Genomic DNA, 17,107 nt, shown 5'->3' with positions numbered 1-17,107 from the left:
AGTGATGTTTTTCGATGAATCATCCATTGTGAAACTGCAGCATGAAACCACACAGTGTAAATTCGGTTTTACATGCTACTTGACTAAGCTACTGGTCATATCTGAAACAGCTTTTGTAACAAAAATAGCTGCATAAAATTTATGTATTTATTTTATTAGTTTAAGAATTGAAGAAAATTAAAAAATGTAAAATTAAAAAATGACATCTTTCCCTGTATCATACACACGTTAAATTTTCCTCTCGCTCTTCTCTATGTGCTTCTTCCTGGAACATTTACGAGAGTTAAGCTTAAGTGGCCGTAATTATCAATTGCAATGTTAAGGTTTATACACATCGGTACGAAAGAGCAGCAAATTCCAAATGTAGAACATAATGATAAATCAAATATTAAATATTTACAAACTAAATTAATCCTATTATAAGAACTTGTATTATAATTATTCAAAACATACAGGAACGTAAGACAACATACTAAAGTAGCTAAGACAGAAGTTTCTTTTCTTATCCAATTTACACGCGGACACGTTATACTTCACACAGTCTCCAGCACCGGCGAGAACATTTGTCGTGTTAGCGATAAAGTCATAACTGGAGAATTTTTATGTTTATACGAAATTTGTAGACGCAAAAATACACAGAATATATAAAAGATCCAAGTGTACTCGTTATAATATTCCGCAGGGAAAACAAAATTCCGCTTACAATTAGTTTAGATTCGTTATTTACATACACAAAAGCGTGAATTTGTATAAGTATCCGCAGTGTAATCACAACACCTATTCAGGAAACATAAAAACAATACGAAGAACGTGCACAAATATCATCATAAAAATCATGACAGCGAGTTATAAAATGCTAAGAATGATGAATATACGATAGCGTGTAATTATTGTTTACAATTATTATCGAATATGGTAGGGAGTGATGAATTATGCAACTGAGTACGTGTAATTGAATAGGCCACGCCTTATTTTTTTCAAACAGCCATTGCATACGTAATTTAGTCTACGTCCAGGTATACTTCCAGTCAACTGAGTACGTCACAACTAGTGATGGGATCGAGTTCAACATTATGTTAACTTACATACGTATAATTCGAATTAAATTTAATACACAGGGTTCCTTTCATAAGTTCTGGATATTCCTCGTGAAGTACAATAGTTCGTTCGTTGTAAATTGCGAAATATTTGATGTTCAGAAGCTGGTTTTGAACTTCAGAATGAGCACTTGTAAATATACATTCTAATGAGTCGAAATTCTCACGGATACTAATCGAATCATTGAACATCTCGTTGAACTCTCATAACAAATAAAAGAAAAGTATATAGAATTGTAGGCAGTGAACGTGACAAGGATTCCTATAAATTTTACTTTGGTATTTGCACTTACAACTAGACTGCGAATGTTTATTCATATTTTATACAAATACAAAAGAGAAGGAACTTAAGCAGAAATATAACGAGTGAATATAACGAGAAAGTACTATGCTTCAGTATTTTATATCACACATTACATTTTTGCATCTTTGATTAAAAATTCCTCGTGATTAAGAATGATAGCCGAGAAAAATTAATTCAAGAAAATGGAGAATTTTTATATTTTCTATTCAATTAAATTTCTCTATTTAGTTTCTATAAAGTTTCGAATCTATTCGATCAGTGCTTGATACAAGAGGCATTTTGGAAGCATCCTTTTTTATTACCCAAAGTATTTATATAGCGTTCGAATCTGTTACATTTGCATACAAGTGTATTTGAAAGTATTGCTTCTTCTCTTTTGAAATACTTATATTATCCTTGTTTTAGTTAAAATGACAATGTCAACATACCGAGAATACTTTATTGTTAAAGAAAAGTTTTACCATTTGCTCCGTGCTATTTATGCTTTTCTTCACTACATTTAAACTATTTCGTAATAGCCTGTACAATACAACTTTATTTAAAAGTTAAAAAGCACAGGAAGCTTCAAGTATTTCAACATATTTTGAAAAATGCAAAGAGTGCTGCATTGGACAATTTAATTTAACTAATTTCAATCGGTTAATGATCGAACCTACTTGCAACATACTTGACTCCATCACTAACCACTTTTTTTCTGGGAATATCTTCCTTCCCCGAAGTATCGTGTGAATAGAAATAAGTATTTAATTCCTCAGTGGGAAAGATTCGTTATATTATGGCCTGTACTCTGCGTCTCCCACTCTAACTCTCGCGTCTCGTTTCGTCACATAGTCAATGTTATCGGTGTATACCAGATAATAGTCGACTCTCAGTTGCGATGGTCGTTGTCAGTCTACGATCGTAACTGTAATCGAAAGCAATTCGAGCAGTCGTCGCGATATTCGTTGCTAATTGGTGATGCCATGATGTGCGAACAAACGAAGGATTGTCACGCCTGGTTAGACCCTCTGGTCGGCAAGATAACCACGAATCTCGGCAAAAATTTCAATGATATACGATACGAAGTATCCACGCCTAACGACTCCTTCTTCATTTCGAGTTTATTCTTCGTTAATATCGTCTCTAACTCGACTACCGACAATGCCGACGAAGAGAAGGAAACATCGAACAGCGTTGTGGTAAAGATACCGTCATCGTTGAGCCATTTACGAGAAATAATGAGATCGAACGAACAGTTCCACAACGAGATATTGTTCTATAAAAAATACGCCAAGTATTACGATCAACTGCCACGTTGTGTTTACGTCGAGCAGGATGACTCCCTTAATTCGGTGATCGTCCTAGAGAACGTAATTACTCAGCGAGGTTATAGCTTGTGCGAATGGAAGAACGATATACCGCTGGTATACACTATAGCTGCGTTTCGAGAAATCGCTAGGTTCCACGCGAGAGCGTACACGGTAAAGAAGAATCATAAGGAAGAATTCTTCGATTTCGTGAACAATATCCAGGAAGTTAGGTTCTATCCAGGGACCATTATGAATGATGTATGCAATGGAACTGCGACCAGGTGGCTCGGCTACCTTCGAAAGCAGGGCCACGATAAACAATTCTGTGACAAGCTCGAAGCTCGGTTAGAGAACGCGTATGAGGATTTGATTCTGAAATTTATCGAAGTCGAGGAACCTCTCGCCACGCTATGTCATGGCGACTTGACGATAAATAACACGTTGTTCAAAAACGAAAATGGTAAACTGAAAACTATGTTTATCGATTTCGCATTAATACGGTATGGGTCGCCGATTTTGGATCTGTCTACGTTCATATGTCTGCATTGCGCGAAGGATGTCGACAAAAATATGTTGGATAATGTTTTGAAAGCGTATCATGACTCTTTGATACAGTGTCTTAAGGAGAATGATATGGATTGTGAACAGTATCCGCTCGAGGCTTTCTACGAGGATTATAAAAAGAAAGGTCTGTTTGGATTTTTCATTGCTGCGTTTTTCCTACCTATGGTGATGAGAAATTCTGACAAAGGACTGGAAGACTTCAATCAAATGGACATGTCGGAGTGGATAGGAACGTTGCGTCAGTTAGGTGGAGATGAAATTGATAAAATTTTGGCGAATATGTTGCTGAAATTATATGAGTTTGGGTGTCTGGATTATGTGCTGTAAGTGATCAGTATTTGTTACACTAGTTATGATCAACAGAATCCACGATTTTATAAATCAATAAAGCCAAACAAATGCAACTTTTATTATTACTAAGATTTTAATTACGAATTTTATAATTGGATATTGGATATTGTTAAATTTTATAATTTTTGACGATCTGTTGAAGAGTCAAATTTTATTGTTTGTAAATTGAAATGTATATAGTAGTTGCAGAATCTATAAATAATGAAGAAATGAGAGCGAAGTTATTGTAAAAAATATCATAGAAGTGTAAAATATAAGATATGTTCTTTGTACGAAGCGTATCATTAATTATCCTCCTTTTTTACCTTTTTCCCCTCTTTTACATCGTATGACGAATAATCAGTACGTAAATATTAATTTTCTAATGTTCACTGGAAAAACATATTCGCGGAAGTACTAGACGATATTTTATACAGATGTTAATCGGTGTAATTTCATTATAATTAAAAAATGAAAAACGGTATAATTTATAGATATTTTATGCGCATTATGTAAAATGTTTTGAAATTATACGGACATAATGTTGATAAAGTTGGAGAGAAATTCGAAAGTGTATATAAATGTTACAAGATATTGACTGCAAGTAAAATTTCAAAATGTTTTATAGAACGTGCCTGATATATTTATACAAATTTTAGAAAATATATAAAATGTGTTTATAAAAATAATGGTAATACTTTCGCACTTCATTGTATACTAAAATATTTATAATACACATCTGGTATTTATCGTCCATATGAAACACATAAATTCCAATCACTATCATATATCTGTTATTCACACAAACAGTATAAATCGGTACATATATATGTATATATATATGTGTGTATGTATTATAACAGTACGTCCTTTCAAAACTTCGTTCTACGTACAATTACCAATCTCTTCAAGATAATCCATCCTTTAAACCAATACAATCAAACATTATACAATTGAAATTTCCAAGAACTTAATCCTTCAAAGATTACGCTTTTGATATGTTGTATTGCTCACAGTATATAGCAGAAACCTTCATAATCCACTCTACCACATATATAAAATATCACTGAATAACTGCTATATATAGTATAACTGTACATACATGTATCGTTCACACTAATAAATTCTCATTTTGTATCAATCCTTTAGAAAATAATCCATCAAATCCGCTATCATTAACGCTAACATTATATACATTTGAAATTATCAAAAACATTAATCCTTCAAATCGCTGTAAAATTCATCTGAAGATAATCGGCAATCCGTGATACGAGCAATTAACGTTTTCCATAATGAACCGGTATCGGAAAATTTGTCGAGAGATAAGCGGCCAGAGCTTTTTTTCATAGGAATACACGGATGGAAAACGGGTGCAACAACGCGAGTAAAAGGCTGGTTTAGAAGAGTGCACGCGTATACCCGGCGTCATATAGGTATGCGATGTACATATCCAGCGAAATAAAGCTCGTAGACACGAGGCAGCGGGGACGATGCGCGAAATTATTCTTTCGCCTATATGCAAGTACGGATCTGCCTTTCAAATAGAGGCACTCCGTGACGCGCGGAAAAACTTTGTCATTTCCATATATTTCGCCGAGGACTGACAGCCCTGTCTCTCCCGGGAAATTCACTTACGCTCTAACCTGAATTTTAAGCCCGTTAAATTTTGTTCGTCGCGGCGGTTCCACGCGCGGCCGCGTGTCTTCACGGCCGGAAGAGGAAACGAGGGACTGGAACTTGCGAGGAGAACTCGCAGGAATACTTTTAGCTTGGAAACGGACCTGAAACACGCGACCTACGGGAGGTTACCTTCGATATCACAGGCAACCGTGGAAAATAAGGAGAATGATTGTTGGATTCGTAGAATGTCGTTAGACCTGGTTACGTAGCAGATGAATTAACGGTTATTAAAAGTGCAGACTGTAGCAGAAAAATTGTACAATTTCTCGAGGAAGATTCGTGTAAACTGCTGTTCGAACAAATGTATATTGTGCTATTCAAAAATCGGTTGATCTACTTCATAGAGGATTCCTTTTTCTATTGGAATCTCGTACCTTTCAGTTAAATGTTTTTCTCAAATTTATTATCTACAATTTGATATTTATAGCATTAAGTTTGATCCTTAAGCGATCTGGTTTATTGTTATTGTTATAGTGTAGCAAGTACGCCGTGCGAAATGGTATGGAAAATTCATTCGCTCTTTGTAAAGCGTCTCCCAAAATTTCTCTTTTATCCAGAAATTTGATTTATTCGAGTTTTATTTGTTTTAATCGAGAAGTCGATTAAATAATAGCTTTCAAATTAAATTCGCGTCTCATTGATTGAGAACTTCTGGTGTTAGAGAATATTCTACGATGCGCAGAATCACTGAAATTACATTTTCCGCATGCAAACTCGATATTTTACGCGTTTCAAACACTACTAATTAAAGTTTCTATGCGGTAGCATGAGAACACACTCTGCATTTAATGATCTATAATTGTTAAGCGGATGTATTGTGTCTTGTTAACATGTTTAATCACTGATACAAGAGAGAACAATACGTATGACACAAGCATTCTGTTACTTTCGATATAAAGATATTTAATGATACGTACGAATAGAAATTATGACGGTTGCGTGATAATGTGAAATACTTCAGCTTATCTATCTTAAAATCTCACAAAGAGTGCTTCTTCTTCTATTTACATTTACGTTACCACATTAATGATCTTTTATTACGTTTACGCATATTCAACGCAAGAAACTACTACATCAATCCAGCGGAGTCAAGGTGAGAGCGATAGTAAGTAAGTGCTTACACATCAATAATTTATATCTTTTCCTAACTCTCACGTAACGCTATTGCCGAATTTCATGAAATGTGACAGAATACTTAATCATATACGAATAATAATGTTACACTTTCGTATCTCAGTTTCAACGATAACTGCATGAAATTATTATGTTTACGAAATATGTTTCACAAATTTTAAGGTGTATGGAAGAAGCAATACACGTAGTTAATTTAATTAGACGAAATATGTGACGTTAAAATTTTACGGAAATAACAATTATTTAAATTTCCGGGTTGTTTTGATCTCCAATTAACAATTCTTTGTAGAAGAGTCCAGTAATTTTAAAAACAAATCGATCTTCATATACATATACAGTGCCGCTTATAATTATTCAAATGAGACACCTTTTATGTTTTACCTTTCTACCGTAATATAAAAGCCAAACAAGGGTTTTTTCATATTTTCAATGCATACGAGCTTTTATTGGAACAATGAACATTGCTTTGATCGTATTATCAATTAGAAATTGTACCTCTCTTAAATATACATTTTTTCACAATTGTCCATCGATTTTCGAAGTCGATCGAATAATTACTCTAACTTCCTTAATTAAGATACTTAGATACATGTTAATAAAACAAAGAGTAGCATAGGTTTGGTTTAAATTATAATTGATAGAAATTATGATAAAATGAAATTTGTTATAAAAATTAATGTAAAAATTGGTGATTACAACGAAATGAAATTAAAATAGGGAAATAGTGAATTAAATAGGAAAGGGAATTCATGTCGTACTGAAATGTAGACTATCGGAAATCTCGACTTGAAATTCAGATGGAATCTATGTGTCGCTCTCACCGTCAGAACGTAAACCAATCGTGTTTCCCTGGGATAGCTTTATTGACGTACGTCACTTCTACGACACGGAAATGTGTCAAAAAAATATGTATCACGTTGCTTTTATCTTTGATTTACAAATCGGTATTTAGTGTCTGAAAGGTAACGTCTGTTTAAATAAGTCAAAGATACGATAAAGACTAACGCAATAAATACTTAATGTTATCCTATTAGCTTCGTTTGCTTATTATTAGAAGGTATATGATTAAAATTTATAGAGCTTTATCCTGCACGATGGGTCACGATAATTAACTAAATTGCTTAAAATTGCAAATTCACTTAATAATATATTCATTAACCCTTTAACGTGACTAAATAGATAACAATATGTAGAGAAAATAACGCACCCGCGACGATCTGTTATAATTATACGCACTTTCAACGTTGATTGAGCGTATGCAAACCACTCGATCAATTTCGAAATTACAAAACGCTGCGATAATTGACATGTACCGTGGTAAATCGCCAACAACCTTCCATCTAATGGCACACACGAATACATATTTTGAAAATTACGATATAATTCTTGCACATTGAATTCGACAAACGTTAGAAATATTAAAACACAAAGTATTTTTCTTCTAGTCTTTGATCAACTGGCGATTTGCGTTAAATTGTAAAGCGTTGATCTACGCTATTTCCCATTAAAAGTAACGACAATGCACGAGTCAAATATGGAGAGAGTGTTAAAAAATGATTGACCTTGATTATTATAGATTTATTCTGCAGCTCGTTTGGGTCGGTGGGGATCTGTTACAGTCGATCGCAAAATTGACGTTGAGCATAATTTTAAAGACCAAATTTTTATTCGTACATGTAGTACTCGTACATACAGTACTCATCGCGAGTAACAAAAGTCTGAAACCATCCGAGGCATCGGTCATAAATGAACCGTTCTCATGGAAAATGGTAAAAAAATTGCATCATGATGGAAACTGATTTGATTTACATAATCTGTTTGTTGATGCACACTGATACTATAATTATAACAAAGTCAAATGCATCGATGCGTTTTATGCTCCTAGAAAGTAAAATATAATAGGAGAAGGTAAAAAAGTTCGGTTCCGATGCAATTCCCAAAATATCCAGTGACAATAGTTTCTTCTATCAACACCGCCTTTATGCCGGAATGTCTGAACTCTTGAAATTCGATAGGGTGTACGAATCGTACTAAAGATATAGACAAACTAGCTGCAGACTGCATCACTGGAACACACGTATACAAAGGTTGAGTTTCCTCGCTATTATTATTTTCCTTACTTTGTCCGGTGTTTTGTTAGTGATCATCCTCCAATCTGTGCATAGCTTTTGTTCCGAGTGTTCATATTCTGCGTTAATAATGGTCTTCGACCTTTTCGAATTCAAAGAGTTCAGGAACCACGAGCAATGCGAAGTAAACCCATTGTTCGGTATGAGCGTGCAAGTGCAATGACTTGTTCTTTCACGTGCCAATGCACACGCGGCCAACCAGCTCCCCTATAATTAATAATAGAATTCAACGTTCATACTTCATCTTCAAAGCGTTGGTCCTTCATTGGCATTCCAGTTGATCAGCAAGTTCTGTTGCATGTCCTCCAATACGTGTAAGCTACACTTTATATATTTCGCGTGCTTTGGCATAGTTACCAAATGCTTCATCTATTGCACGAAACATTTACCGGATACAATATTTTCGTACCATTATTAACATTGAATACGAACAAAAGCTATAACTGGAGGATGAACGCTAACGAAGCGCAGCCGGACGAAAGAAAACAAAAAAAGAAAAAAAAAATAATAGTAGCGGAAAAGCTGAACTTGCGTATACGTATCTCTCAGTACTGCAGTCTGCAGCAGTTTATCTACATTTTATCTATTCGTACGCCCTATCGAATTTCACATGTTCAGGCACTCCAGAATAATGGCCATGCTGATAAAAGAAACTATCGTCACTGGATATTCCAGGAATTGTATCGGAATCGAACTTTTGTCTCCGCTAAATTAATCAAAACTAGTTTTTACCCATAATATTCTACATGTTTCAAACAATAACTATATCAACGTACGATATAAGATTAAGATAAACCTATTTACAAGAAGACCATTTACCAAGACTTTAGACCCAAGTAGCATCGATACCGCACCATATTTACCATGTTCAGTTGGTACGAATTAGCAGTCGTAGCCAGAAACATGATCCTACTAATCCATTGCGCGCACTGTGCGGCTTGTTGCTGCGGTAATGCAAACCTTAACAAGAACGGAGCTACGTTACATCGGATGTAAACGAATCGTTGAACATACAAACAGCCTGATAGGGAGGAACGTTCTCCATCCAACCATCCTAAACCATGAACACACCGATTGCCTACAGTCACGCTAACTGCGCATCCTTCTATATAACCACCAGGACGAACTTGTCGCTTACACATTTATCAGTTGCTGCAAGTTCGCCCGTTAAGATCGAATAATGCTTGTGCACGCCGTGCATGTCGTACTACTCGCGAGTTCCAACTTTTCGGACGATCGAGACGAGTTTAACGATCGTCGACGAGAGACCTCGTCGCTCAGGAAGACGTTGTTGAAGCAGTTAGAAGGTAGAGAACAGGAAGAGACAGCTAGAAGAAGATCGACGTGAGCGCGAAGTCGGTTGAAACCAGCGCGAAATCCGAGATGCGTAAGGACCGCCTGCTTTAATCGAGCTTTATAGTTCTAACAAGTGCACGAGTTCGAGGAGCGCGGTGATTCTATTCACAACGAAGTTTCGGGACAGTTTCAGAGACTTCTCAAGAATCTTCTTGTTATAGATATAAAATGGTGCTCGTAAACAATCGACCGTCTCTCGAAGTGTCTAGGTTCCAATGAAGTGAAGAATCTGATAACGGAATTTCGTGATTACTATAGGGCAAAGCAAGAGTGGAAAATATGACTCGACGTGATTGAGAGAGATTGATGGGAATATTAAGTGGTGCGGAGGGGGGGTCTGTGGAGGAGTGGACAATTGAATTTAACTCAATGAACTTAGAGAAGCCACCGAAGATCGACTATGATTGCTCACAGTATATCTTTCTGAGGCATTCGATGTTTCCTTGAGACAGAAGTTGGTTATATGTTTCAAGTCGATTACTTGTTTCAATCCTGTCAATCGCAAAATTGATCTGCTACTGTTTTAGCGAAATTTCATCTTGTTAATTAATATGAAACAGGCCGATGAACCGATATTAGACAGAATACAATTATTTATTTCTAAGTCATGCAACATCATCAAACGAGACTCTACGAGATCATAATTTTCAATTCCTCAATTGTCTCTCAATGAAAATTTATGAAAATTGTATTTTGCCAACTAATATGAAACAGGTTCATGAGTTGATATTGCATAAAACACAATTATTTCCAAACCATGTAACATCACCGAAGGAAATTCCACAATTACGTTCTGTTTACAGACGTCTCGGAAGCACCGACAGAGGCAACGTTCAGCTACAATCACAAGCAACAAAAACACGGAATCTCATTTTGGCCGGTATTTTCAACGAAAAGCCGGATCGGTGAGCACGAAGTGAAGAATAGTTTAAAACGACCAACGAATTCGTCTTGGCGTTTATTTAAAAGGAAAATAACACGACAAACTGCATCATCTAATTCCGTTGGACACGTCTTATTTTTATAAAATTTTACGCATCCCTATTTTATGTTACTTTATCATCCATTGGTCATCGAATATTTCATAAATTTGGATTAATCGTATTGTATTACATTTATGGTACGAAGCAACGTATCTAATAATTCCTTATAGCATTGTAAAGAGAGATAAATTTTTATCTTTTCAACAATTTATTAAACGTAGAAAATTTTTTTTAAATTATGATTTATAACGGAAACCATATATCTTGAAAAATTTTCTTTACAAGGAATATAAAAGTAATTTATTACTTTCCCAAAAATTCATAAAATCAAGATGAAGTTACAAAAATAATATATTTAAATGTCAAATGGGGTAGCCATTTGAGGAATCCAAGTTATCACCTGAAAGAGAATTTGCGTTCAGAACGTCCTTGTGAATTATTTTATTTCTGCTCGTTTTTGAAAAGTAAGAGAGCTGAGGCACACTTGGTTTACTGGGATTTCAATCTAAACATAAAGCTGTCAGCTCTGCCGAGATTGATACATGCACCTTGTAGGCAAGCATACTATATCATTTGACTGATCTAACCAGTAGTAGATACCTACATTCAAGTATACCTCTTCACCGTTGAAGGGTTGAATCTTTTTCTTGTACGTATACATATTTGAGGGAACGATAGTGATGGATTTTGTACGTATTTATATTTGAAAGCTGAAGTAGAAGTGACATCATACTTTTTGTATCATTAAATCTTGTATAAAAAGATATATTTACTTACTTATACATATTTACTCACATATTAAATAAAGTATTGTTAAGTAATGATTTGAGATTGTTGTAGGTAGTAATGTAAGCAATCGTAATGAAATTCTAAAATACAACTTTTTAATTTCAATTTTACAATGAATCTGATACGAAATTATTACAATTAACAAATTATTTCATCTTCCATTTTGAAAAATTAACAAAAAAAATTTTCGCTGCAGTAAATGAAAATATCATGTTGGTTTGATATAAGGGAAATTTGAGGTACAGTGTTTCAACTTCGGTACCGCTGGGGTTACTTAAATTTTAACTATATGTACAATGTGTCCTTCTTAACAAGTAACTAAAATTTGAAGATTTTCCTAAGAAACTCGGTTTCTCGGAACAACATCTTAAACGTTTTATCGAACGACACAGTGTTTAACGTTTAATTTTCCGGAACTCTGCAGCTTTCATCGTTGAAAATTTTATTGTTCATACTTCTAAAGTTCTACATAATAAAAGCCGGACTATAGAAGCACTTTACGACGCGTTAATGTAACTCTAAAGTCGGGTTACGGCAACATAATAGCTGCTTCATTTTCTGGAAATAATCCAGTGACACCATTTACCTCACTCACTTTTTGGACAACAAGCGTTTCAAGTACTTGTGTTTGAACAGTAAATATTGTGTCACGTGTTTCGTCACAAATATTTCGATTGCATGTTATTGTGCCGTTATTAGGATCTACTTGAAGGTTAAATTGGTCACGGTTAGATACTTAAAATCATTACATTGCGTGACAAAACGTCGAACGTTTCATCTTTACGTCTTATTATATTTCTCCTATTACAAATAAATACACGACATCTAATATATAACAAACGCGCATAATATATAAAATAATAGATTTTTATTATGAAGAGGTTTAATGGATATCAACAAACAGATCAACAGATTTTATAAACACGTCTTAAGCGATAAGAAGATAGAAAAGAGGAAGACTTTTAGTGCAAAATTCAATTGCCCATAACTGGAAAAATTGCGTCTAAATTGATATTCTATGTAACATTTTATGTCTTTGTTATATTTCTAAAATAGATCCTGCAAAAGTGTTCCACAAAAATATACCTTAACATCCTGTATAGATGTTCTCAAACACCGAACAATTATACATTAAAATTATACAAATACCTGCGTTCTTTATGAAATAAACTCATTTTAATTTTCATTCATATGTATCATCTTACAATTAATTATTTATTTAAATTCCCATGCTTGTAAAAACTCTTCATCCTGTGTAACAGAAAAGTTTTCGATTGTAAGAGGACCGTAGGAAAAGGATTAACGCTAACGTAATTTACAAATTCTACCAGAAGACATCTCCTTTAAGTCGCCAGTCAACGTTATCTTCATCCAATTTCTCGAAATAAAGAGACCCAGTGATTCAACTGTGCATATACTTGCACAGATTCAACACTAACAATATTTAACACTTGTTCTGACGACATGACCAAACACCAAGGAGACAAGTTTATTCGTTACACAAGCTTATGTTTAAATAGCACGATATCCGAGGAACACAAAGATGTAGTCTGAGGGACGGTGAATTTGTCGCTACGGTAAACGTCGTTGCTGGAGCAAGAAAACCTCGACTCCTGCTGCCAAAACATGGCCGCGAATCCAACGTGGGTATGCGGGTGCGTGTTTCCTAGAAATCTCTAACAAACATCGTGGTCATTCTGGTCTACGTTGATTTCACGAAACAGAAAACTCGACCGACCGATCGTACATATTCGTAATAAATAATTCCAGGTCGCCAGCGAACAGTCTCACGGATCTTCCGGCACGAGATTTGTCTCTGGTGTGCATTTAAACGAGTGTTTCCGGTTTCTCGTGGTTTAGTCCCCTTTACCTGGCACCGAGTAACCCACACATGAAAATTTTAGAACCCTAATTGAGGCTCTAAAATCGATAACCTCATTAATGAGAGGAGTTTGGTAGAAATTTAACATTATAACCAAATTGTTCGCGATTAATACTAAAAATCGTGCAATATCGGGTATCAAATAATTTGTATCTTTTTTATTCATTGCCTAAGCCAAATGTACGCCACGAATTTATCCGAGCCTAACTTAAATTTACTTAAGTCACAAGAAGCTGCATTTTGTATTCAGAATGCAGATGGCGCATTTGCTGGATGACTAAGTATGAAAAATATTTTTGGAAAAATTGCAATTGATCGGAATCGCGAGGAAAAGGGTAAAGGTCGCTTTTTCAATATTTTAATTTGTAACGGAAATTTAAACAGCGCATTTTGCAGATTCATATCAGTTAGATTCGTATCAGACTAGAAAAAGTGGAATTTTTTCAAAAGTTCTTGCGTTATCTAGTAAACTAATCTTCCTACCTTAAAAAAAAAGAACAAAAAGAAACGAGACGTTTGGTTCAATTTTAAGAAAGTTGTTCAGTCTCAAAGAGTGTTACAACAGTTGTGGAAATCACTGTATCTATTATTATTATTACGAACAACAGTTTCTTTGAATAAAGCTTCGTAAATTGTGGAACGTTGTGCGTTACACATATGAATATAATGGTTAATTTATGCATAACAACGGATAACATTGGTTGGGATAATACATTGCACATTCTCAACCTACAAACGCATTAAGAGCTATGAATATCTAATATTTGCATAAATTCTCGTCTATCATTTTTATTAATTGCGCTTTAACGAGGTTGGACGGTAAATTAAATTTGGTCCAAACATTTCGTTACCGTCCGAATAGAATGAATTCTTGTAACGATAATAATAATCGTATCTGAATAAATAGTGGCAAACTTGGACGCGTTTAAGATTATTATTATATTTAAATTGTTATTACTCCGTACACGTATATAGTTAAACAATCGAGGAACTTCGTCAGAAACGTGCTCGCTAATCTATCGAGCCACGATAGTTATTAATTCAAACGAATTCAAGATTTATTCGATTCATTATTTTGTTTGATTGTTTACAGAAAACTTCTGCATTATTTTCAATAACAATTTAAAACACACGAAGAATCTTATTTCCACACCTGGGAATCAAGTCGTTTCGTGTCAATCATCCAACATCACAACGAGCAGATATCTGGCCAAAGTAACACGCTCTGTAAATCCGACCACCTGGAAGTGCTCCAAAATCCTTAAAACATTCTCGAGCGAGAAGATCGCGAGGATTTGCCGAGCAGCTGACTCGCAAGACTTCGTTGCAGATGTTTGCGAAGATTCCCTGAAACAAGGAGCGACGCACCGGTTACGGGAAGGTGAGCGGCTCGGCCACCCCGTTGAGGAGAGGGTGAACGCGGCGCGGATATAGAATCTGAAAAGGAGCGAACACCAGGGGAGGATATGGAGGCCGAGGACGAGAGGTAACTATGCAAATGCAAGAGTACATTTATCTCGGCACCACGCCCATGTATTTCCTGGGAGCTTCCGGACGCATTGTCGGAAGCGAATCGAATCCCCACACCCTCGGCTGCCAGCCTTCGTCCCACCTCATCCCGGTTCTCTTTCATCTTCCTCGCGCAACCATACACCCCTCGCCCTCTTTCTCCCTTCTCTTCTATTTCTATCTCACTCTTTACGCTATCCTGGCTGCCGCTGTCTCACCTCCCGATACTCTCGTGTGCATGCACGAGAGTGCCACCACCCAGGCCGATACTCTGGAGATTTACGAGCAAACTAGTCCGGTCCCCAGGGCTAATAGACCGGCAAGTTATGGGGCCAATTCAATTTAATTTCGAAAATAAACAACCGCCAACGGCGATGTTGGTCAATTTATTCAGAAATCCCGTGAGCGGATCGCGATACATCGCAACGGGAAACATCGTAGAGCAACATATTCTTGAGGAAAGGAAGGAGGAACAGGCCTAGATTTGTGTTAGGAAACGATGCCAGACCGCGTCATCTCGACGCTAATTCGCCAAACCATCTAAATTGCTAATGTTAAATTAACCGTCTAAACGACGTATATTTACGCGCGAATTGTTCTGTCTGGCAGCGAGCCAGCCACTTTTAAGCGTACGCCAGCGTCGAACGCGTACAAATACTTTTCATCGTGAACGGATGCTGCTCTTACACAAGTAGGTACTTTCGTCCTTTCTTTATTTCTTTTTTTTTCCTTTTTGTGCGTTTATGTTTTCCTTTCGGGATAGAATCGTGGCACTCGTGGCTCGTCCTAGAATTACACTATGTTTTGGTAAGAAATTGAGAAATGGAGAAACCTCGGTGAGCTATGGTTTTGAGAGCAGATAGGATACGTTTGGGATGACCTGGTAAGCTATCGCTTGAATTTCTTGATGGATGTTGCCAGCCGAAATGAGACTCGTCGTTTATTCTGAATTTGCCAGTCCACAAGAATATTTCTCACTTGCTACGAATGCGTTTGATAATTTCAATAATAAAATTATATCACCCTTCGCAATCTGAACATAGTATTTTAACGAAGGTAAAATGACGAAAACGTGGAAACAAAGTTGAGTGAATTGGAAATATAAAACCGCAAATGAAATACTGAAATGTATGATAACTGAGAACTGGTTTGTGATATTACTATTGTTCGTGTATGCAGAATAAATATACTTTTTCCTTTATTTTATGATCTATGAATACGTGGAAAAACAATTTCACGCTAGACAAAGTACTATGTACATGTTGATTGAGCGATGCTGATCGATTCTTGTCGGATATGTCGTCTTCGTCCCAGATTTATGACACGTTATGCAATGCAAAATATTCCGATAACTCTTCATTTTTACGTATCATAAATCTGCGCGACTGCTCGCAAGTCTCAAATATTTTGTTTCACTTCTGGATGGAATATTTCGTAACGTATGCGCGAAAGACCAAGACGACTGTTTGACAGGCTTTGCTATCTTGTTCTAAAAATAAGACGTTCCAGCTGAATATTCCAGGAATTGGTGTTTGAGATGATTCGCCACGTTCGTTCAACGACGTTCATCGGTTCCAGTGAAAAATATATTTTAGATATTCGGCTAATCGAATAGAGCAAACAACCATTTCCGTGTCGTATAATAACATTTTTAAATATAACATATACAATGTGGACACGTAAGAAGTTTTCTGTGGTAAATGTTTAAGTACTTTCGTGAGCAAATACATATAAAATATTTTATATATCTACCAACATCGAATCTCGAAACAAAAATGGTCACGAGTTTGCTAATTTCACGGAGACGTGGCGAAGCAATTATAGAATCCGCGTATCTGCATATATATTTCATACGGTCGGAAACTAACTAGAACTCGCGATGAAATTGTTTTACACGAATAACGCTCGCTCGCACACGCATGCTTGGCGAAAAGTGCGGTGGTGTGAGTAAATATTCACCGTTTCTATATTCCTTTGAACTTACAATATCCACTTATCGTGAAAGAACGGAAAAGCGTGAGAGTGCATCGTTATTGACGGCATCTTGTCGCGAGTGTAGCA

At 35.9% G+C, this 17,107-nt stretch overlaps 3 protein-coding genes across 9 annotated transcripts in view; 2 read left to right on the top strand and 1 right to left on the bottom strand.

Moving 5' to 3' along the window:
- Positions 1 to 17,107, bottom strand: part of LOC122568784 (lachesin-like) — a 473,901-nt gene that overhangs the window by 203,543 nt on the left and 253,251 nt on the right. The gene's annotated exons all lie outside the window — the stretch shown is intronic.
- LOC122568782 lies at positions 2,239 to 3,751 on the top strand. The gene has a single exon (XM_043728939.1). It carries the CDS (start codon positions 2,364 to 2,366, stop codon positions 3,579 to 3,581), a length of 1,218 nt encoding a protein of 405 aa, XP_043584874.1. The 5' UTR covers positions 2,239 to 2,363; the 3' UTR covers positions 3,582 to 3,751.
- On the top strand, positions 6,145 to 15,780 carry LOC122568786. Of its 2 annotated transcripts, none has more exons than XM_043728948.1 (2): positions 6,145 to 6,357; positions 14,631 to 15,780. In XM_043728948.1, exons 1-2 carry the CDS (start codon positions 6,291 to 6,293, stop codon positions 14,969 to 14,971), a joined length of 408 nt encoding a protein of 135 aa, XP_043584883.1. In that variant the 5' UTR covers positions 6,145 to 6,290; the 3' UTR covers positions 14,972 to 15,780. The 2 variants fall into 2 exon arrangements, with proteins under 2 accessions (XP_043584883.1, XP_043584884.1); XM_043728949.1 differs by lacking the exon at positions 14,631 to 15,780 and adding an exon at positions 10,687 to 11,038.

Source organism: Bombus pyrosoma, linkage group LG6 (genome assembly GCF_014825855.1).
Source record: "Bombus pyrosoma isolate SC7728 linkage group LG6, ASM1482585v1, whole genome shotgun sequence".
NCBI lineage: Eukaryota > Metazoa > Arthropoda > Insecta > Hymenoptera > Apidae > Bombus > Bombus pyrosoma.
Note: the sequence above shows the minus strand (reverse complement) of the source record. Positions and strands in the feature narration are given on the sequence as shown.

Bases quoted from the DNA above. Each gene is read 5' to 3' on its own strand.
- LOC122568786 (XM_043728948.1), top strand. From the start codon at position 6,291: ATGATCTTTTATTACGTTTACGCATATTCAACGCAAGAAACTACTACA. The intron at 6,358-14,630 runs GTGAGAGCGATA...GATTGTTTACAG, and splicing joins ATCAATCCAGCGGAGTCAAG to AAAACTTCTGCATTATTTTC.
- LOC122568782 (XM_043728939.1), top strand. From the start codon at position 2,364: ATGATGTGCGAACAAACGAAGGATTGTCACGCCTGGTTAGACCCTCTG.